This window comes from Hermetia illucens, chromosome 1, assembly GCF_905115235.1.
Source record: "Hermetia illucens chromosome 1, iHerIll2.2.curated.20191125, whole genome shotgun sequence".
In the NCBI taxonomy this organism is placed as follows: Eukaryota; Metazoa; Arthropoda; class Insecta; order Diptera; family Stratiomyidae; genus Hermetia; species Hermetia illucens.
Genome location: NC_051849.1, coordinates 170,375,914 through 170,400,028, shown reverse-complemented (window position 1 = coordinate 170,400,028; position 24,115 = coordinate 170,375,914). Strand labels below are relative to the sequence as shown.

At 36.8% G+C, this 24,115-nt stretch overlaps 1 protein-coding gene across 7 annotated transcripts in view; it reads left to right on the top strand.

The window, feature by feature from the left end:
* LOC119653780 (reticulon-1-A) overlaps window positions 1-24,115 on the top strand; it is an 82,614-nt gene that overhangs the window by 40,591 nt on the left and 17,908 nt on the right. Inside the window, exons 1-2 of one of the 7 annotated variants that reach the window (XM_038058810.1) lie at window positions 12,116-12,276; window positions 12,426-12,583. The exons of 4 other annotated variants lie outside the window; for them this stretch is intronic. In XM_038058810.1, coding sequence (XP_037914738.1) covers window positions 12,520-12,583 — 64 coding nt within the window. In that variant the 5' untranslated portion in view covers window positions 12,116-12,276; window positions 12,426-12,519. Of the gene's footprint in view, window positions 1-2,293; window positions 3,131-12,115; window positions 12,277-12,425; window positions 12,584-12,650; window positions 12,785-24,115 lie in introns of those variants that run through there. 2 more of the 7 variants (XM_038058819.1, XM_038058843.1) reach the window with 2 other exon arrangements.

Here is a 24,115-nt window from a genome sequence, read left to right as displayed (position 1 = left end):
GTTGATCTACTTGTTCTTGAGTGGTAGCCCTCACTCATTTAACGGTGTAATATTGCACTTTTTTCTTCAATTGAGAAATTCTTTCACTCCGCGGAACTCATTTCAGCGCGTGACAGGTCCTTAATCTCAATAAATGATAAACACACTGGCTATGATTTACCTGCGCCAAACAATCTACGTCTGTTAGAAGGCGCAAGCCGCAACACGGGCGACGAGGTATTGTGCGCGTCGTTCCATTTTTAAAAAATTAGATCGCTAAAAGCAATTAGCCGCTCAAATCAGATTCGTACTACGCGGATACGTTTTCGTAGTAGGTTTATATTAAACCTAACTTGAGTTTGCATTTACGTCGCTAAAAACGATTGGTCATTGTAAGGGAAGTAGTAATAAAGGGATTCTAGTGTATATGTATATCTTACAGGGGGACAAATCTCCACTCAAATATTTTCATAAAAGAAATACACAAAACCTTTCACATCTGGAAGTGTCCAGCTTCCAGTTTGCCGACTTGTTGTATTCTATTATTTGGGATGCCAGAGCTTTGTTGTTACTTATTCTACTACAGATCGAATCCAAAGATCTTAAGTTCTCAGCACCCGTTTCTTGCTAGGAGTATAACTTTTGAATAATTTTCAGCAACAAAGCAGGACACGTGACCTGAGAAGATGAACGACTTCTGAGTAGTCTTATCATAATTTGATAGGCGTTTCTCCACGGATTTAGGTCGAGAGTTCATTAATGTATTATTTTTTGTTCTACTGAGAGGTTGTGGTTGATTACGTACTGGGAGATGTGGAGCCATATTAGTCTAGTCTAGATACACTTTCGGGAATGTTTGCCCTTCCAATGTTCTTGCAAACCAACCTGACGTCCTTTTCGGTTTTGGCTTTGGACATGCGGGCCTACGTCCCTGTGGCTCCCTCCATAGTTCCATAGATGACGGCCCGTTAGTCACTACTTCTCACTAGGATACCAAGATATTTTAAATACCAACCCAGTGTTGACGAAAGTCAAATTCGTTGGACAATAATATGTCTAACTGCACCAAAGCTTCTAATAAACTTGGTCCTCTGTGCATTAGATTCTCTATTTGATCACTGGGCGGGGCTGTACGTTCAAATCACCAACAAAACACATTTGAACTGAACTGTCTATTATTGACAGTCACACAGAAAATATTAGAACTGTAAACATGCGCCTTTAAGAGGCGAGTTCCTATATATGCAAAGAGAGAGGTGGAAACCGCTTTCATTGAAGTTTGCCACGTGGAATATCAAATCAAAGGTCCTGATTAGTACTTTCGAAAACAGATCTCAATTTCACCATTAATTTTAGAGGGAAGGGAGTCAGGGAATTGTGAAATGCATCCTCAGAAATTATCCGACCGAAAAATGACGATGATACCGAAAATGATACCTAGTCCTCAAAATGCCCCCATGCATCTGGTTACATGCTGCTAACCCCCCTTAAGTTCAAAGAATATCTGTATATTGGCCGAATTCTAGTTACAGCATATTGCATCAGGGACTACCAAAAATTAGCAGAAAGCTCTATCCCTTTGTGAAGCGTAAGACATCCGCACAGACTCTTAATGTTATTTCTTCCCATTTCATTTTCAATGAGACTGCCTGTTATCTTTACTTATTATTTGAAGAAAGTGACTCTGTTTATAAATCTTTTTATTCAAAATAAGGGAAGCAATCATTACTAATGAATGTTGTACCTTGTCTATTCAATTCCAATGTATCCCGCCCGTGCTTTGAATTAAGGAGTCAGAAGATAACGATCATAACGGTCAAATGAGATTAGTGACGCTCTACCTACTGTTCCAAAAATGTATGGCAATCTCGTCCCAAAGCAAAATAAAGCTACTTTTACCTTAAAAATAAAGAAAAATTTCTGTTTCAACTTGAACATCAGTTACATGACCGACCAGTAGACTAAATTAGTTGCATTTCCTAATAGGATTACAAATAGAGGCCAACAACGAGTTCATGTTTGTAGCTTGTTTGATTTTCCAACCACTTGACGTCGCTATCATATTTGCAATTCCTGGGGTACAATGTTCTCCACGATTATCTGTGCCTGAAATTTTTAATCTCTGTTGGTTCTCGCAAATACACCGCTAAATATGGGAATTTTGTATTAATACTTCTTCGCACCACTGCATCCCCTTTTATTCTTCAAGCCCCTAGCTAGATTCGTCGTGTGTATTAGCTAAGGTTTTTTTGTTAGCGTTGCTTCTAGAGCTTATGTTGGCCGGTGTAGTTTCTCCGCTAAGTGAATTTTCGGTCGATACATTGGATTAAATAGTGGTGCTCCCTTAGTTTTACACTTTAAACCGTGATCTCGTTCAAATTTTATTATTAGTATCTCAATTGGGAGGAATTTTCAGTCGCGTAGCGAATTTTTACCATTACGTGCCGCTGCAGCCAATTCGTTTTCCACTGATTTTCCCCATAACATTTTCTATGTCACTTTTATTAACTACACTTAATCTGGAAAATTGAAAAAAATTATTAGCTTTGCTGTGTGCAGTGAGTTATAATTCGTGGTCGATTGCACATACAAGTGTAAGAATAAATGATAAACCCCTCGTAGATAAATCGAGAGTAGATAAAGTGTCCCCGTTGCCAGTTTACGCTCAAGACCAACCAATCGATTAGTTGTTTCTCATCCCTCACCCTTGAATGTAAGATCGAGTACTTCAGCCTTGCATCTGTCGCTGGAAAAAAAGTATCTAGAAATTACACGAATTGAATGTAGCAAGTGATAAGCCTTATTGTGAAAACTCAGCGCAAGACGTTCGAGCATACGTGGATTTTGTGAGTAATCGCGTTTATAAAGTTCTATCCGACAGAGTGCAATTATTCACAATTCTGTGATTGCGTACCGCAAACCCAGCTTTCTTATATTTTCTCCCAAGTGTAATTCCGTAACAAAAAAATTCTTTACCGCGAATTCAACGTGATTGCCTTTGGCTTTCTATCTGAGTTATTATCCTCGTGTTAACGGATCTACCCAGCTATTTGGATTATTTTGAGGACATACGTCTAGTATCAAAGCACAATGTCGTTAACGCTAGAAGATTTGAAGGCAGTTTTGAGTATCAGATTCAATAAGCAAGAATGTAAGTAATTAGTATCTATTTTTCACGGTATGTTATCTACTTAGATTTCTACAAATAGAATACAAGAAGGTGCTAAAATACGATAATGCTCGTTTCAATTTTGGCTTTATCATTGTGTATGACATCCAGCGCTGTAAATAATTTGGACTGGAAAAAACCACACAAATTCAGAGGTGTTGCAGAAATTAGGATTATTTTCACTCAATGCTGTTCACAACCAATTTACACTGATTCAATTTGGATCGTTGTTTTGGTTAGCATTTTTTTAACCTTCATCGATTCGTTTTCTGCTAGAAGAAGGGCTGGGAGGAATATAAACACAATCAAGCCAGACTTGCAACCTTGACAAAATATTGAATAACATTTGTGTTTCGATCCAGCATTTTATTCATTGTTTGTTCATGGTATTTGGATAGGAGTTTAATTCTCTACCCTTAAACTGCTTTTGAGCACAAGTCATGGTCGTGTCGGGAGCGAGGATAACGAATTTTATGTTGTGTTTGCTTTATATTATGTTCCAGTAGAATCTTGATAAAATGGTTGGAATGTTTGCAAGAGAGACCTCCCACAAATCAAACATTCAGAAGCCGCTCGGCTCCTATATACTGTCTGGGGAACTACTTGGAACTCAATGATTTTTCTTCCTAAATTTGAAAATATTCAAGAACTACAACCGCTCAGATAATGTTGCCCCAAATACGATTTCCCATTGTCCAACACAGAGTAAGCCATTTATACACCACGAGGCAGAGTTCTTTCATCCTGCATTCAAGTAGAACTTTAACATGAATTTTTGGCACTAGACATGTACCGAAGACAAATTTGAAACGTCGCCAGAAGATAGTTTCTCCTTTTTTCACCCGTTTAGATACATTTGTACTTATGTACTCATAGTTCACTGAAATGACAATTGATTAATATATTATTCTCCTATGCTCGCCTTTTGCCAAAGAGCGCCACAACTCAAGGAACTTGCTATTTGTCAAATGGTACAAATTTTCTCCATAAATAGCTTACAGAGAATATCAGAGAAATTAATTATATAAAAATCCATTAAAACAAACATTTCTTTTAGTTCGGTTCAGTTCATAATTCATGTATGCATGAATTTGACAATGGTGCCCTTATTAATTTCTTATTCGAGAGGTATATGGCCCCTACAAATTTTCCTTCGTCTTATGGTTTTTTGGCAATGCGGCAAATCATGTTATTTCATATGTGTGTATTTAATATACGTTTGGCTAGGAGAGATACAAACATGAATATATGCAATATGTAGTACGATAATTGCGTCTACATATTTGAAAATTCATCAAAAGATGTATGCAGATTACGTTTCAATGTAGTTTCGTGAAAGACGCAAGAGCCAATTTCAATTTAGGTAATTTATTAATAAAATATGCTACAATTGTTACGATAGAATGAGGAGCTTTTATATTTCGTCGGTATTTGTTATTTCAAATCATGCCTAATTCACTTGGACTCAGGAATCAGATGGGACTTTTTTATATGACACAATAACCACTTTTGCGGGGGAGGAACCACTTCGAGTGGGTTGTTCAATGAATATCAAATTATCAATTCAATCTAATGTAATTTGATCCATATGAAAGACCATTTGTTACGGTTTAATTTTTATTAATTTTAGTTACCACAATCATCAGCTTGCAAACGAACCTGTCCCCAATTTTGTTTTCTATTGGTTCAAAAACATGCATGCAAGCTTTTTTCGTCGTTACATTTAACCAATATCTTGATATCATAAAAATGTCGTAGAGCATTGGAAAACTTTGTATTACTGCTTTTTTTCTATTTGTGCGAGTGTTTGCTCGACTAAACTGTGCACCTCCGAGAATGCTCCCGTTCGACTCCACAGACCATCCTTGATCCGTCAGTAATGAATACCGTGTCGTAATTCTGTCCTGAGTGGAAGTCCGATCTCAAAATTCCTCTTGAAACTCAGTTTGCGTGTGGCGTAGTCCTTTGGAAACGGCCAGAGTTCCCGAGGTATTTCATCTAGGATCTTAGTATGGCCGCAGCATTTCGCTGGTCAGGATCTTAACTCAAGGAGTCTGACGGCACTGTTCGATATAAGGTCCAAGAGTGGAAGATGTAAGGGGATGACATGGTCCTCTGCCTTCAGTACGGTTCCTTGGATCCTATTAAGTTGAATAGCATTGTATTTCCTACTCACAACCAGTCGCCATACAATAGAATCGTACGTTAAAATGGAAAACACCGCGGTTGTGTTCATTCCAAGAATTACACTCGTTGAGAGACTCCATTTCCTCACGAACATCTTCTTGCAAGCGTGGAAGGTTGTACAGGCCTTCTCAACCCTCAGTTCTATATTTAATCTCGAATTTAACCTAGGATCCAGAATATCACCCAGATGCTTTACATTACAAGAAAGTGATAATCTTTGTCCCTATCTGAACGAAATACAGCTCCAATTAGTCTCTAAAAGCTATCCAACAACCCTTTCGCCTATTTATGGGATATGACTGACATTATGCCATACAGCATTAAATCGTTATCGTTTAATGGTGACTGATGAATTGCTTGAGGGGTTGGTTTATTTCATCTAAAAAGGTGACTTTTTGTTTAAAATCAGTGTAAGTAAGATGCTACCTTTTTAAATTGTAATAAAATTTCTTGAGTTTTGATAGCAAATTTTGATAATTTCCGAACGTTGCGGCAAGGTTATTCATGACAAAATGCCAAATACCACTGATAAAAAACTGACCGGAAATGCCAAAAAACTGAAATCAGATGCGGTCGATCAAGCTGCTATCAAAATCATATTATATGACGAGTTCATTTCGAAATTATTCTGAATTTAAACTACAGTAAAATCCCGATAATTCATACATCGATTTATCCAGCTAATTCGTACAAATTTTCCGGTCCTCAAAGTCAATTTTCTTTATTTTGCACTCTCAGAATTGGTAATCCCAATACTTCATACCAAATCGTCAGTCACTTAACAATACAAATTATCGGGACTCTACTGTAATATGGGCAAGACCGTAATTCTTACCAGAGTCAGAATGAACATTATGCGGGTCCCTCTTTTATCCCTTTAACTTTAGCCATTTCGCTGTATGTTTCTACTTCGGACCTCCGAAAAAATTTCAGAACTGAAGGAAATTGACCCCTCTTCTTTCCAAAGGCCTATCCTCTGCTTGCCAAATATACCGCACATCTCTTGCGTTTGGCAATATACTATCGTCGAATGCTTTGTGAAGAACATAAGGCTACTTTAAGGGCACACATCTTTTTTTTTTTTTGAAGAAAAAAAGATATCTTGATTGAACTTTACATATATAATATATTTTTGTAATCTTAAATTATTTTAAAAAGTATCTTTTGAGATTTTCTAGACTATTTTTTGTCTGCTACTGATTTTTTAATAGGGGTTATTCGCTAATGCGGCTTGTTGAAGGTTGAGTAGATTATCACATATAATGATGCTCTACAATACTAAGCGTTTTACGGTGTCCTGTGGAATACTCGCGAAGACAATATACTGCCTGAGTCCTTAATCAGTGCCCTACCAGAGCCGTTTTTGCTCTGTATAGCTGTCGATAAGGTCCTCCTAATTTGGTTCCAATTGGTCGAATGTGATGCATTCCTCACAATCACACATTTTCAGCCGAATCGGTAACCAACAATGAGATCGTTCTGTGGAAATCAAAATGCCAATCTGAGAATCTTTCAGGCCACCAACTGTTTGCAGCAGTTGTTTCCCTATATCCTTCCGCAGAGTCCCAGTGGCTCTTCTTTGATTATTCTTGGTACTACTATTATCTTCCAAGTCTGTGGTGCCTTTCACAATTTGTTTTTTATTAAGGGAATAACCCCTGACTAATGATGAAATTAGTACACATGATCCATTGTATATCTTTTAAATGATCTCATCGCAACCCTCTAGAAACTTATCACCAACTTATGTTGATCTCTACACTGCTTCTGTGAAGTTGTTCCGGTGGTTCCTCTCTGATCATTGTTGGTACTACTATTATCTCCTAGTTCTCTGTTCCTTTTATGATCTCCGCTTGGCTGAGAGAGTATTCCCTCAATGATGGTAAATTTGGTATACGTAATCTCTTGTATATCTTTTGAGTGGCCCCATTGCAGCCCTCTAGAAACTCAGGGCATAGTTATGCTCGTCTTCTGAACTGAGTTCCTTTAAAACGTCTCTCTTAATTCGCTACACCACTTCAGCTTTCCTTAGATTTCTCTATAGGCCTTTTTCCCCTAATACGTCCTACTGACCACTCTTTGGGTAATCGTTTAGCTGACGACGACTTGAGCGAAACCAGGTAAATTACTATTCCACTGGTAGTAAGGTTTCGGCATCTCAACAGAGCCGCATTTTGTTCTGTAGAAAGCTTCATCATTTTCGGTGGCCAGTTCGCCGCCTTCCTCACTCTTATTGTTGCAGCTTTCCTACACTCACTCACTCAAATGCACGGCAGACGCTTGGTGGACAGGCCATTTAGGCAGTGAGCGTTCTATTTTAAATAATAAAAATAATAATCGTTGGGGCCGGATCAGGGCCTTGAAGTGTGTATTCAAGACCTAACGGTACACTGCAGAAGAAGAATCTTTACCTCTGAACGCCAGTGATGACTAGAGTTGAACTAATGTTGCCTTGCCGGTACCTGTATGATGTTTTCAGTCCAACAGTGGACTATGGACTCTTCAGGCATAATCAACCGCCCTACATGATCGTATATGGCCGCCTTAGGTTGTTACTGGTCATCAATAATAACAGGCGCCAGGAAACTCTGTCAAAGTAAAACTTGGAAGAAAATAGTAGGGTAACGTTGAAACAACCTATTGATATGGAATTAAAAGGGTTATAAAAAGGGAGTAGGTAAATATTTTTTGGTCTGGTTTTTGTATTTTGTAGCTAATAATGTTTCTGATTCAATTTTTGATAATCGAAAAAAAAATTCTAGATTTTTCGTAAAATTAGTCAAAAATTTAGGAGGTAAAAATATGAAAACGAATATATTAAAGCCACATAAGAAATAAATTTCAAACTTTAGAGCATTTTTTCTATTTATATATAGTAGCATAACCCTTGACCTTTGTCCCTGGCTCTCATTTGCCGGGCATCGAGTTTACAGAATTAATCAGGACATCAATCGGGGTCTTCGTTCATTCTCCCTGTGACACACCTGAATATGAACATGTCGATTTAACACTTCCCAAAGGTTCACAATGGGGTTTAGATCGAATTTCTGGGACGGTGATACGATTCGAATAATTCTTTTGATTTAATCTAATGACTAATGTAATTGGACATAATAATCATCTTGAAAGAAATAACACTCAGTAATTTTTCTGAACATACGAAAACATATTTTGTCCAAAAATATAACAGCAAGTTTGAACTGCTATAATGTCTTCATCTTTTAAGTCATATCTATAGTACTTGGCATTTCAGATTGGGTCGCTAATCCTTTGTATGTCCTATGTATCAAATATAATCACTGGGAAGCAAATTGAATTTACCTCTCGTGATTCCAACGAGGGCGGCCTCATTCTGCGCCATGAATCTGTGTTGATGCTCGGAAACAAATTTCAAAAGGACGCGTACAGTTTTCATAGAAATAAAGGATTTTCTTTTATGGCCCTGCAGTGATAACTTTGCTTCTTCCAAAAAAATAATATTATTTTATTTAGGATAATTATCCTTGCAGATATTGTCCAGAAATTCGCTGGGTCGTAGATTTTGACAACTTAATACTGCAGTTTTCGGCCACTGCTTTTCGAATATTTGTAGCGGTTTCGGGCAGAGTTTTCTAGATAATTCGTACTAGAGGTCGCCTAAGCCTTTCTTCTAATCTTAATGGCTGTTAACTTCCTTTGCGTCTTTCTTTGGTACCAGTATCTTTTGGCCACAAAACTGCTTGGTTTAGGACCTGAACGTTTATATTCTCTACCAGTATAATTTCTGACAAAGCTCCTGTAGGCTTAGCTTCAGAAGTGGTCTGAAAATGTATATCCCGACCAACTTTTCAAAATTGGGTTCGAACTAACATAATTTTTCTATTCTAGTCAAAACTTATTTCAGTTCTGGTATTTAACACTCGCAGCAGAATGAAAATCCTCCTTTCCTTCGTGTAACATGAACTTGAAATCTGCCGCAATGTACCCTTTATCCTCGACTTTTCTACATCGAAAGGACCGATCAATATTTTTAAATGCATTCATGAAATATTTATAAATGAGCAGGATCCCAAAGAAAAAAGTCGAGCCTAGAGTGAATAGGTTCCCAATTATATTACCGAAATATCTATGCAATTTTGTTAAAAATTGAAATAAAATAATGAATGAAATACCCTCATTTCTTTTGGCAGAGTTTTGTCAAATTTATTCCGTGGGCTCGATTTATTATAGCTTTATTGATAATGGAATGTAACCTATAAGAATCTATAATTGATGCAAAAGCCTCTTTGGCACCAAATCCTTTCTTATTTACTATTAAGGTCTGCAGCTACTTCAAGTAGAATCAGTGAATGGTTTAATGGGAAGCGTCCCAGAAATCATCAATTAATATAAGAGTAGAAGCATGACCACAGTAAATTGATGTTGTTGAGGGGATTGGTCTCTATAGAACCGAAAAAGGGTGTACATTTTTTTCTCCAAGTATAGTCGTGTGTTGTGTCATTGAAAAATTCTGATTAGTATTAGTGAGAGGTCAAAAAGTATAAATCAGAACTAAAGTAGGACTCATTCTCAAAAACTACACAGCCCGAAAATTTGGACAAAATCATGAAAATGTCTCTATATAAAATCTGATCTTCAAAATGCATTACAAATTGATCTGATGTACCGAGCGCTCGGTTCCCGATTTTTTTTTTGATTAATCTCAGCCTTCGAAATTTTTTGAATAATTCAATTAAGTAGCAAAAGCTTTACAGCAAGTTCTCACTTTTTTTTTGAAGAATAATTTCAAATGATAATTTATCCAATGAATCGCATGCGCATTAACCATATCTTATCTGTGACTGTCACTGAATTTCTATTTCGTTTACGTGCTAAAACCTGTCACAATATTTTTGCCACGCAATTCCATCTGTACCGGTGCTAATCAAAAAATTTGGCAACCAAGCCCAGAACTCTGATTATCATAGTCACGTAACAATAGTTATATTTTTGCCGGTTCGCACCATTTATTTGTTTATAATTTGTTTGTGATTCATCACAGCCGTGCGGCAACTAATGTACACATTTGTCGAGTACTGTGATATCGCTTGGTACCATAAAAATGAATCTGGTTATCAATAGAATGATTTGCTATTCAAGGCATAGAGTCTAGGTCTTCTAGCAACTTTCGTTACAGTGGAATGGTCTTATCAATCAACCATCACTAGAGTCATGATAATCTTAAGCATGCTTTAATTACATTGTGAAATATGAACCTTTAGCTCAATATTTGAGATCAGGTGGTAATAATGGGGCTTCAATACCAGTAACTAAATGTAGGTATTAGATCCTCTGATTTCGAAGAGCTACCGTTCTAGTTTTACACTCCATGCAGTTCCAGTTTGTGTTAGGGGTAATGGACAAGTTCATGGTCGATTGCGTAACTTAAGCTGGAAACTTCGTTTTAGAAAAGCTCCACAGAATATTTTGTGATTTGAATATTAAATGAAATTCATTTTATGCCAGACACTTCTGTCAAAAACGTAAGAGTTTGTGTGAACTATAATTACTCTTCGTAGTCTTTCCAAATTTTTCTTCTAACAAATAATAAAAAATAAACAGTGTAGTTTGGTAGCATATTAATCAATTAGTACCACACAAGTTCTTTTATTCAACACCACAAACCACTCATCACTAAATTAACACTGATGCGACATTTTTGTGATGTTTCCTTCGAACACTCATCAAGCATTAACCTCGATACACACTACACCTAAAATCGTGATGTCATCAGCTACTCAATTATTCTAAATTATTTCACCAGTTATGGCAACTCTTAATTCATCGTCTAGATCTTGTTTTACTTGCTGTCTTCTAGCGTTATCAAATACTTCTTCGCTATAATTCTGTGGTGACTGACTGCTATCCTATCACTATTCCAAATGTTCACCTTCGATGAATTCATAATCAACGCAACTGGGCCGCCCCCTCATGGTCCCTCTTTAAAGAACGAAGGTAATGGTAAAGCTATCTAGAGGCGGCCGGCGCACCGTGGCATGGCATGTAAGATCGCAACGTGGACAAGCGACGACAACAACAACAATATAAAAAATAGTGAAAAAATCCAGTTTGGAAGCAGTGGTTGACAACCGATTTATTCGGAGAGGAAATGTCTTTTGGTTAAGCCTTGGTTACAGGGATATCCTTATGTAGAATAGACAAAGAAAGTTATGATCATCCTTTATGATCTTAATTTTAAAAATAAGCCAAAAGCCTTATTCTAGACTCCCTTTTAAGGTCCATTGGATTGCGAGGTTAAATTGACCAGAAAATATATAATAGATACTTGGTAAAATCTTCAGATACTAGCCGCATATAAATAATTATTATTGAACAAAATATTGGAAAAGAGGTAAAACTGATGTATTTTTATTGAAAATAATTATTGGTAAATTGGACCAAATCGCCAACTTCGCAAAAATATCTCAATGAATCAATCATCATTCATTTAAATTGGAAGATTATTAATATGGCAACTACCTCTGAATGACGCAATTTCTTTGACCCAACGTCTTAAAATCCAGATATTTCCTTTCCGTTACTTTACTTTTTCAGTTTATTTTTAAACTCTTATTCATCGCTGCAACGGTTACTATTGTTCTCGTACTGTAACCACGCCGCCGTTTGTTAGTCACTCACAACGCATATGAAAAACGATCATAAACCTCTGAATTTTGGGGGCTTAAATGTGGAGTCTTCGATTACGACGACAGCCACGGACTTCCAACAAAGTTCCAACATCTCCAGTTACGAGTTTCTTTTCGTTCACTTTATTGTCGGTTGCTGCCGTCACCGAACGAACCTCAGCTCTGATCGCGGGATCACTTCTTGCGTCAATTTTCTCAACATCTTTCCCATTTTCATATATACTTGTATCTCTACATTGATTGTCGTGATCTCGTGGATCCACGTTTCAAGAAAAGGTGTATACTATTGTTCCGTTCTCCATACAGCTAAAGTATATAGTGCAGTATTCGTGCTTGATTGCGATACAATCATTGATCATTAATTGTTCTTTCCATTGACTAAACGCAGTTTTTCCTTTTTTGATTATTCCGCATTTCTTATTTAGAGTGTGTTCGTCGTCTGAAATCTTCCACTCAATCAACCAGTGTATTAACCCATTCAATCCTAACTCAAAGTAAATTATCTCCATTGCAAGAAGCATGGCCGGAAAAGCACGTAATGCACGATACAACAATTATGTGCAACTGCCCGAGAGAGGACCAGGTAAATATGAATCTCAGCTTATTGGTAAAACATTATGCAACTCAATGCAATATCAAATATTGAGCCATTATCAGTACTTAAACTTGAGATAAAGTGCGGCTAGCGTGCTTCCACATGGCCATCGCATTCGCCAGCGTGTCATTATATTTTCCGGCTGAACGATATAATATCGGTGAACCATGTGGTGTTGTGGAGGAGAAAGTAATTATATCTTAATATTTACGATATTCTGTTCAATGAAAGTAGTAAACTTTTATTCGATATTACTTAACTGTTGACAATGTGGTTTATTGTGTGATATTCTGGTGATTATAATACTGTACGGAGAAAGGTTTCAATGGAGTGCCTTGGTGCAACTAAACAGCATGTTCAACCTTGGGCATCGAACTATTGGACAGAGACGTCTGAAATGTGTCATTCAAATCCCGTATGCTTTTCTTAGTTACCCTAAGCAGTTCCCTTAATCAAAAAACAGCTATACTAACCCACTTTTTTATTTCCCACTGCTACGCTCCAAGCTGCATGTGATCACTCGATATCTGCTTAACCAATCTATCTGTTCCTATTTTTGCTGACTCTCGTGTACCCAAAAAACTCCAAGCAATGAGCCCCATTCCCGTACCCAATTGCAGGATTACTGCAGCTTAAAGTCATTTCTCACCTAGCAACAAAACACACGATTTAAGTTATAGAAAAAAAATCCGCCGCTAATTGCATTGAACTTGGTTGAATATCTGTCTGGTCAGGGTATTCTCATTTTTTTGCTCTGACCCCATGTTTTTCTATTCAACCCTACGCCAATCTCAGCACCTATTAATAGACATTGAACTTGCACTGACTTTTTTCATGGTATATTTACTTGCGAATTCTTCTAAATGAAAGTCAAGGCCTTGTAGATAACTGTGAGGTTGGCCTAAAAAAGTGATCTAGATGCAACGTGGAGTTAGTTTCGGTGCTGTTCAAGGCGATTTCATTGGAGAGAAGCGAAAGCATTCATTTCCGCCGTTCTGTGATGACGACTTTATGAAGAAAAAGAGAGGCTTTCGCTTTCACTTTTATCGCAACTTTTACGATTCGATAAATCAAAACTGGTTTATATTCAAATTTTAAATAGGCGCTTGAATTTTTGGCATTTTAATATATTGGCTGTATATTAGGTTGCGTGTGTTATAAAAGGAGCTGTGAGGTAGCAACAAACATTTTCTTTCTTGCAGAACTCCTGCTAGAAAGTAGCTCTATGTCAAATGGTAACAGAAATCGATACCAAGTGAATTAATTCATGACTTCTGGCAAAATCAATTGCCCTTCACTTTTTTTTAAGAATCCAACATGATAACGTTTACTATTCTTGTACTCTCTTACCTTCTGGGTTATAGTGTCTTTTTCAACTTTTTTTTCTCACACTGCTATGGATATTAGTGTTGATGATTGCCTGTACAATTGACTATTTCGTTTTCGAACTTTGTGATAATTTATTGCATGCACGGATGCAATGCATACTTTTGGCTAATAATGAACTTTATTCGTTTCGCAGTGCGTTGCATTCTGTATCTATCTCGCTTAGTGCCTTCTTCTATAGCCTTTGTCTTATTAGGCAATGGGATAGGCTTGTCTAGATCGGATTCACCACTTTTCGCAGTCATCAGTTTGTTCCAGCTGGAACCGAGTAACTCTCAAATCATCGTCTATCACATGAAGCCATCGTTGTTTCGTTTTTCTTTTGGTCGTTTCTCATCAACTTCAATGATCAGACCAACCGTACCTATGAGTTCTCATCAGCGCGAATTGCATTTCCATGATGGATTTAAATCCCATCTCCATGGCGGATGTCTAACGCTACTGGTCCAGCGAAGCATCTTCGCCTCCACTCCCGCAAGGCGACCTTTGGTTCTCTTTGGTAACCGGACAGCACTTACAACTATAGAGGGAGATAAGGTAAAAGGCATTGTGGTAGATTTTGAGTTCGAAACGTTCATTGAGACGGCAATCGCAAAGGACTTTATCTGTAGAACTTCATCTACGTTACGCTAATACGTGAACCAATTTTTAGCTGAAAGTATTTCGCGAAGATATTTAAATCGTCCTGTTTTCACCAGCTCGCTGTCACTGATACTGGTAGTACTTATTTCATTGAGTTCGGTTGTTCATGAATGGACGCTAATTTTTATGGATATCGACAGAGGCACAGAGCGGTTCCGATTTATTCCCAAAGTTTCTGTTCGGATCGGGGTAGAAAGAGTTCCTCTAGCACTAGGAGTTACCGCAATGCATATCAGAAGAATTTGTATATCACTCGGTCATATGCCTTCTCTAGATCCTAGAATGCAATCTAAAACGGACAATATTTCTCACGGTAATTGTCCCTAAACAACCACATAACGTGTATTACCAGGTTGTTCAATAAGTTTTGCGGTTCGATAAGAAAAACACAATTTTTATGGTTTGAAATACACTTTATTATTCAGTATAGTCTCCGTGAACATCAATACACTTGTTCCAACGAAACTCCAATTTATGAATGCCATCCCTGAAGTGAGAATCTGGAAGGGCTGCAAAATACGCTTCCTCAGCTGTTATGACCTCATCATTTGATGAAAAACGCTTTCCACGCATGAATTGTTTAGGTCTGGAAACAGATGGAGGTCGCTAGGGACCAAATCTGGTGGATACGATGGATGCTCCAACAATTCGAATTTAAATTCATGAATTTTAGCCATTGTCAAAATGCTCTTGTGACACGGTGCATTGTCCTGATGGAAAGGAATTATTTCCCTCTGCAACCCTAATCTTTTTTCACGATTTTTTGCCTTCAGCTGGTCTGAAGGGTTACAATAATATTCAAAATTTATTGTTTTACCAGTTTGCAAGTAATCCACAAACAAAATCAAAGAATGAATTGATAGATTGGAATGAAACTTCACATACGTTCATATAAAGAGTGTTCCAACGTCGAATGTGCCTTCATGATATGAGATAACAACCGAATCCAGGTCTCATTCATGGTTACGTAATGTCCTGATTCGCTGAAAACTTTTTGAGATAGGTTACCATGTTGGATACCCAACGAACAAAATTTTCGGATTTTTATGTAATTACCGCTCAAATTTGAATGCATAGCTGTTCCATTTTTACGTAGTTGGTAATACATATATGGTTTAGTATGTTCGACTGTTCACTTTAGTGTGATATTATTCTGTGTTTTGGGTTGCAGTAACATGAAGCTGACAATTTTGAGCTACTATAACTTTGTCAGTAATAGTAAACTTTTAACCCAATGTTATCCTGCTTTATATTATAACCTGCATCGCTGCGAAACTTTATGACTCTAGAATATACTTAAGGGGGGCGTTTATATATAATATTTTCTGAAAAGGGGTCTGCGAATGATCACTTTCTAGCCCCACACTTTTCCTTCCTTTCTTCTTAAAACTAATACCGACTTTGGAAAACGTTAATCAAGATTTTTCATTTGATACCTCTTTCACGTGTGTGGGGATCCCTTAAACTGAACGTAGAATGATGTTACCCACTGCATGCTATTCTCCGTTCCAAACCTTTCACCAAATTTCATGTCGATAGGCATAATCGTTTCTGAGAAAAGTGTATGAGACAGACAGAAAGACGATAAATCAATTGAAATAAAATTTTGTTTTAGACAAAACCTGAAAAACCTGCTTTCACTAAGACATGTAATCATACACCGAAATTACGCGATAAGTTATAAATCAATCAATTGTCCCCAAACTGAAGTTTCTCTCTAGCAAACATCAAACAGCTAACATGAAACCATTATAGCAAACATTTTTTTGTAATATCACATATATATATCTCGATTGCATAGCCACTCCCATAGTTGATGTTATGTTATTCTTTGATTTGTTAAAGAGCTATGCTTCTCTTTTCCCCCATGAGATTCCAGACCGAATCCCCATTAAAAAATTCTGTCTCATGTCTATGGATCCTTCACATAGTATTGTTCTCGCCACCAAAAGTCTTCGGCGAATCACTAAATGGAGATTTTTCTGAACTGTCAAGAAAGAAGCCGAAGGAACCCTTCGGGCTGCTATATCAAATATTTTTTTGTCCAGAAACTTAGACCCTGAAAAAATGAGAAAGCAAATTTAAGCACGTTGAACCGGTTTACTCAAACAAAGATATTTCCTTCTGTGATGAAAACTCGAGGACACGGTTCTGAATTTCTGCCATTCAAAACTCTGACGGTTTCAATTTTTAAGGTTTTGTGTAAAAACAAAACCTTATTAAAATCGGTTTACTGTCTGCCTGTCTGTCCGTCTGTCCGTCACACTCATTTTTCTCGGAGACGGTTATAGCGATTGACACCAAATTTGGTAGAAAGGTGGGAACTGTGAACGCTTACGCATACAGTGAATTACATCCTTTTACGTCGAATCTAAGGGAGGGTCCCCATACATGCAAAAGGGAGGTGTAAAATTTGTTTTCATCAAATATAGTCATGTGGGGTATCAAATTAAAGGTCTCGATTACTACTTTTCAAAGCCGGTCTTAGTTTTGACATTCGTTGGAAGGGTGGGGAGCGTCGGGGGTTGAAAGTGATCACTTCTTTAAGGAGGCCATTCTCAGAAACTACCAAACCGAAAAATCTGAAAAAAATCAGGAGGCTGCCACTATATGGTGCCTGGGCTCCGAAATACCTTCCATGCCGATATCTGTTTAAATAAAGTTAATAATAGCATATTACTACAATTTTTTGTAATTGGTTAGAAACTCCCCCTTAAGTTCATCCTAGTACTATGAAATTTTGCAGTGATATAGGCTATAATATAGAGCATGATCTTACCAAGTTTGGTGGAAATCGCACTATTACTAACAAAGTTATAATACTCAAATTTGTTGCTTCTTTGAAAATTGAAGACTATGAATGTGGATACTCTCACATAATATATGCATATATTACGTGCTACGTACTAAGAAATACACAAAACCTTTCTCACCTGAAGCGTCCAGCTTCCGGTTTCCCGACTTGTTCTATAATTAAAAATATAACAATACAATGGAATCATAAAAATTTTTGTTTGCATCCAGGAAAAAATCAATTATATTTTTTTTATTTAGATTCTATTAGAACGCGTGGATAGAAGCGACAAAATTGAAATTGATGTTTTGTTCGCATGTTAAAACCACATTAAACAATTTCGATTGCAACCAATTCGAAAAGATCTCTTTGATTTGATCCCAAGTATTTTACACTTGCAAATAAAAAAATCAATTTTTCGTCTTGTGCTGAATAAATATTCATTTCTGCATAATTTGGTAAAAATCGTCTGTATCTTTGATTTTTTTACCTTTTTTGTATCACAAGTTTAGACATTTCTCACTGAAGACAATGATAGGCTTCGTTCACAATACTTAAGCTTTCATATAGAAACCAATCAAAAACAGTTTAGATAATCATTTATTGGAGCTATAGAAAACTGAATAGCAACAAGGGGTAAAGGTTTACAATGGTATAGAGTCAGAATCGAGCGAGCAACATTCTCTAAAAATGAGTCGTTTTTCAAAAAAGATTCCAGTGCCAAAATTATCTATTTTAGTACAAAATGGATCACTCGCCTACAATGGTTATATTATAGATATTGACTTCAATTTCTTCTCACAAGAAGTTTCGTAGAGTAATCGTACGGAAAAACATTTTACAAAATCGATTTATAACCTAAATGTGCGCGCGAAGAGGATCAAAAATTACATTGAATATAAAATGTCAGGATTCCTTTGCCCGGGCTTTTATTTATATACAGTCCAAGAAAAAAGTATAAATTGTTTCATCAATTGCGAACAAATAAATTCAAAACAAAAATCAGTCGGAATACCAGAAGTGTCCTGAGTCAATTGTCCTATTCAGACGGTACCATCTGTTTCCTTAAAACACAGACATTTGTCTGCCTGTTGTCTAATACAGACTGTCTGATGTCTGAGGTAGACTCAGACATTTGTCTGATATAGAAGCAGACTTATACGACGAATAATTACATTTAAATACAACAAAATTCGCTTGGAATATATTCGTATAATAGTCTTTTTACATTTGTCCTGGCCTTCAATAATTCACATTTTCTCCTGACTCCTGACATAGGCCACACATCCTTTTTATAAGCTTATTTTGTTGAATCTTACGAACATATAACTGGCCAGCGACTTGTTCACTTTTTTTTTATTCTATCGTCGGGAATAGTATTACCTTGTAATTAAAACTTCCGAAATTTTCTTATCTCCATTTTTTTGTTCAACATCTTTTGATACACGATATGTGCATTTACGATGGTTGTTCCTAAAATTAAATATGTTTATTGCTCTATTTACATTCTGGTGCTCCGTCGCATTTCTACAAAACAAGAGCGAATTCCATCTTATAATTCGAGGCCTCACTAGCTTCTTCTACTCCATTTCGAATTCTACTTTTGTAGTTATTCGATTTTCATTTTGGCAAAGTTGCAGGAAGTTAATAGTTTAGTTAATTTTTTCATTATTGAATACATAAAGAACATCCTGACAGGGGCCATCTCTGCGATTTTATCATAAATAACTGAGTAGAAGTTCAATTTTCAGAAGTAATATGCTATATCTTCTTCATTATCATCGCAAAATATACCTCGCGATTTTTTTTTGTCAATTTTCATGCATATTATGGAGAAATGGTATTTGGCCAACTTTTGGTGTAAATGTAACTCATGCCCATCGTTTTTTCCCCCTCATAATTGAAATCTTCTCAGAAATTAAAATTCTTTCCAGCATTCAATAGTCTTTACTATTATACATCACATATGCGGTCTGTAATATATAAATACGCCATCTCTTTCTCTGTAATCAAAATCCTACCTACAACAAAATAAAATATTTATTGGTAAATACACAAAACACATTAATTATCAAAACAAATGATTTCAAGAATCATTTCCACCGTATCATCACCAGAATTGTACATTGATATCCCCAATCGATTTCCTATTTATTCTCGTCGGAATAACATGGAACGCACAGAATTAAGAGCCAAATGCTTTGGCTTAAATCATTTATAAGTACTATTTGTCGAAATAATAGACTTTTTAAAATAGTACAGCTGTTGTACAGATGAGCCATTTTGACAAATGTTCCGCAGCATACGATTACAAAGTAAACGAGATTTTTTTGAAATGTAATGCTAAAAATAGTTTTACCTGATTATTCCTATGAGGAGTTCTCTCATATGGAATATTTTTATTCCATAATTGAAGCGGAAGAAAAGTCTTCTGTTTCTATTATCCTCACAACAATAATAACAATGTTATTGCCCATGCGAATTAGATCTGTCTATCGAACGTACGAGCTTCATGTGGTGGGTGGGTTGCTATAAACCGCTAGTAATCCAAATGGATAGTGTTCCACAGCTAGTGAACTGACTGCCTTCATAAACAATCTTTTTGTGTTTTTGGATACGTATTTTCACTCTGGAAAAGATTTCTCAAGGTCTAGGGCGATCAACTTATCAGCCTTATTTGGAAAGCGGATTCAAATTCCGTAGCGCAATGTACTGATATACATGCCCTTTTTCAATATATGACCTATTTACTGTCACCTTGTTCAAATCACTCATCGTTTTCGTCAGGTTAGACCCGCGATGATGCGTCAAAAAACCATTGGCTGCAAGCTAAAATTATATATTTTATTTCTAACTTTGTCTGAAATGAAAATTCACTCGAAACGCCTTTTTTCATTATATATGCTTAAAAAATTCTCGATTCGCACCGAAGCAAACATCATTAAGCTGTTTGTAGTACTCTGACCTAGTTTCACTTTTGTCATTAAGTATCCTTAAATTTTCTTTTAAAAAAATTTCAAACGCCTAGACTTTTCTTACATAGTTTATGGTCGTTCACCTCAGAATGTGTTTTCATACCCAGTAACCCACCATCTTCAATGGCTCTTGATGTACTGCCTAAGAACTACACTGAAAATCATTTCCTAATTCTTTCTTCCTCAAAACTAAAAAATTTCAACGAAATATTTTTACTTTCAAATTATTTTAAATTTTTCAAAATCGGCGTAATTTTGTACGACAAATGGTTTGCCACATGCAAATATGACGACGACAAACGCGTCTATGATTTTTCAAGTTTCTGACCACGTCATGTCAGTTTTAAATTGGAAAACTCACAGAACAAGAAAATAACAAATTAACAATATTTTATGAGCCTAGATAACATGTCATCATGTCAACTCTTTGTTTTCGTAAATCTTTCATCGATAAATGATATTATTTATCCTTGTTTTGCTATTGAGATGAGCAGCACTTTAGGGTTTTGACTAGAAAAAACACATTGAGATCAGTCCATTCATTGTCTGGCTGACTATTTGCCTGTCTGTCACCGCCGTTTTGCTCTGAAACAGTTACATGTTTCGTCACAAAAAAAGCACAGGAATATGAGAAGTTTTCACTACATACTCATAGAACTCTATAAAATTTGATACTCAAATTGGGTCCCGCTAGAGTGTTACAATGAGGAAAATTCAGACTTGCACACATGTTAAAGCTTAATAATTCGCCTGTCCTTGTCCCTGATCTTAATTCTCTCAAATATATCTAGTCAAATTGACTCATAATGAAGGAGCACTTCACATATTCTGAGTAAATTTCCATTATTCAGTAATCCAAAAATATCATCGTCGCCACGACAAAGCAAACCAAGCGGCAACAAAAATGATCTGTAAAATATTTATCTATTACGTTGGCGATTCTCAATACGGAATTTTAGAAAATTCTCCTGAGAATAAATATGAAATTATCGAGTCATACAAGATTGCGATGGGCACTGCCTACAATTCATTCTTTTGATTTTTTTCAATTTTTAAATTCATACGCGCCTCCTATATCACGGTCATTCGGTAGATTCGCATTACGTTGGTTTCACTTAAGTCTTTATGGTCTTTTACATTCATTTACATTCACCCGGGAATGACATTCCATTAAGGTCCTTTGTTTCATCATTGGTCATTGACCTAATGAAATTTCCACGGATAAATATCTATGGTAGGAGAAGAAGTTGTGGCACACCCTGCTTCAAATGGAGCGAAAACGTAGGCCAGGACGCCAAACAACTTTTAAGGATATTGAATTGTTATACCTCGGCTCTAAACCGGGATGTCTGGAGTTCCTTACTAAGGCAAGCCTAGAGCAGATACCGATTCTTACGTCGTTGATGATGATGATGATTTTCCACAGTGGCACAGTATTAACTGACTACATTGTGCCTTAATAAAATGAGCTTACACAAGCAATTCTACTCTGCCAATCTAGGTCAAAACTGCAGAAACTATAGAGCCTAATTCGGTTCCGGTGTAGTGTTAACTGTGCTATGGAAAAATTTGTTGAAGTATGAAGTCGACACCAATTTCTTTTTTTGCGAGAGTTGAGCGTACAGAAGTTTACAATTAAATTAGATACGAAAAATAAGAAAAAGTAGCTACTTTTCTATTCTCTTTATTATTAATTTCTTTCCTTACGTCCCATCGTACTACTAATCATTTCCTACCACTAATCATTTCCAAGAATGCTTAACTTCGACAATTTAACAATTTTAACGGTGATTAACAAATGAACCTTACTTGACGACAGTACTAAGTGCCAGTAAATTTTAGGAGTAGAAAAAAGAAATCCATTATTAAGGATTTACTTAGCATTCTTTGAAGGATCGTCGTTTTGTTCGACCACTTTTTGTCATTTTGAGAGTAATTGCATTATGCATTATGAGACCCTCGCCTCTATTGGCAAAAGAATGAAACAGCCGATTCTTACAAGCCTCTCTCGAGGCGAACTTTTCCCCAGCATTATCTTACGCCATAGACGGGTACAGTTGGGTACTACTTGGTGCCAGGTCCGGATCATACGGTGCATGCGTAAGAAGCCTCCAACCAAACTCCCGGTGCTTACAAGATACTATCGATATATATGGCGTGCCTGATGTAACGCAATTCCTCTCCTATTGGGCAAAACTGGCCGCTTCTGAGTAATTGCTCCCTTCAGACGGTCCAATTGTTCACAGTACAAGTACGAATTTAGAGTTTCGCCATAGAAGAACAGCTCATAATAGATCATTCCCTCAGCTCACTGCAGTTCGACCACGACCGTTGTCGCTTGTTGTGGTAAGTGCTCCACTTTTTGTCACCAGTCACCATCCGCTTCAAAAAAAGGGATGTTGTTGTGATTCGCAGATGGAAATACGATACATAGATTTTTTGGCATTAGTTCGTGCGGTGCCCATACGTCAACTCTCTTTTTGAATGTACCCTTATTCACATGGTTCTAAACGCATTTTTTGTGTAATGTTTAGCTCCTGTGCAATCGAAACTCTGTCTTTCACTTTCACTGTCTACCAATATTTCCAACAGTAAGACTTCCAAAGCGCGGTCAATACAACGACAACGAGATCAAAATTGCGCATAATTGGCTGTCAAAGAATCAAAACTATAAACAATATTCATACTTTTAGCCATCTGGCTTGTTTTCGCCTTTACCGATGGAAAACTGTAAAATATAGTGGATATTCTCTTTATTAATGTCTCTCCCGAAACACAGCCAACTATGCACGGACCGGAATCACGAAAATGGCATCACAACGTTGAGGTGGCCCGCAGTCACAGATTTCCGATCTGATTGAAAACGTGTAGGCTGCCATGAAGCTTAAGCTTCGTCAAAAATTGAGCAGCTACAATATCATATTCGTACCATTTGAAAAAGCCTACCAGTGACATTTCCCGAAAATTTACTTAATAGTAAGCCAAAACGGTGTCTAGCCTTGCAGGAAAACGGTAGCGATTGAACTTCCCATTAGTATAACACGCATTAGACCTACTGTTAAGGTACGTCCTCATCTACACGATACGACCACAAACTGCACTGCCTGTCATAGATGTTTGTATGGTTTGGTAGGCAGCAATACACACTTTACCGACACTGCGCGACGCGACGCGGCCGAGTTGCCTGGCAGAGAATATTTTGCAGTGTCGCGTTTCATTTATATATAATGAATTCAGTTGACTTACGATTTTTCAGTTTTAGGTTGTATCAACCTGTTAATGTCAAATCAGGCACTTGTTTGCAGTTGGCTGCCGTGCAATATAGGCATGCCGCGTCGCGGCAGTATATGGGGTCATACCTTTATATAAGTTAAGAAAATCCATTTGTCATACTAGTTCGTTCGAAGTGATAAATACTGTATATATGCGTTTAATACATCAGATTATTTACTTTAACATGATATTTATGTTTTACATTATTCGCAACGATAAATTCAGACGAAAAGAATTGACATCGACCTAGCCTTACTTTACTATTAACATCAGGTCTCGTTAAAAGAGGGACGAAGAAAGCTACGGTTTCGTACCAGATCTCAGACTGAAGCATGAACTCAAGAAGTTGAAAGCGGCTTTGAACATATCTTGGTTTGCTTACAATTTGTTTTCAACCAAATTCTTCAGGCGAAAATCCATACTTATCCTTATTACTTCCCTCCAAGGCTG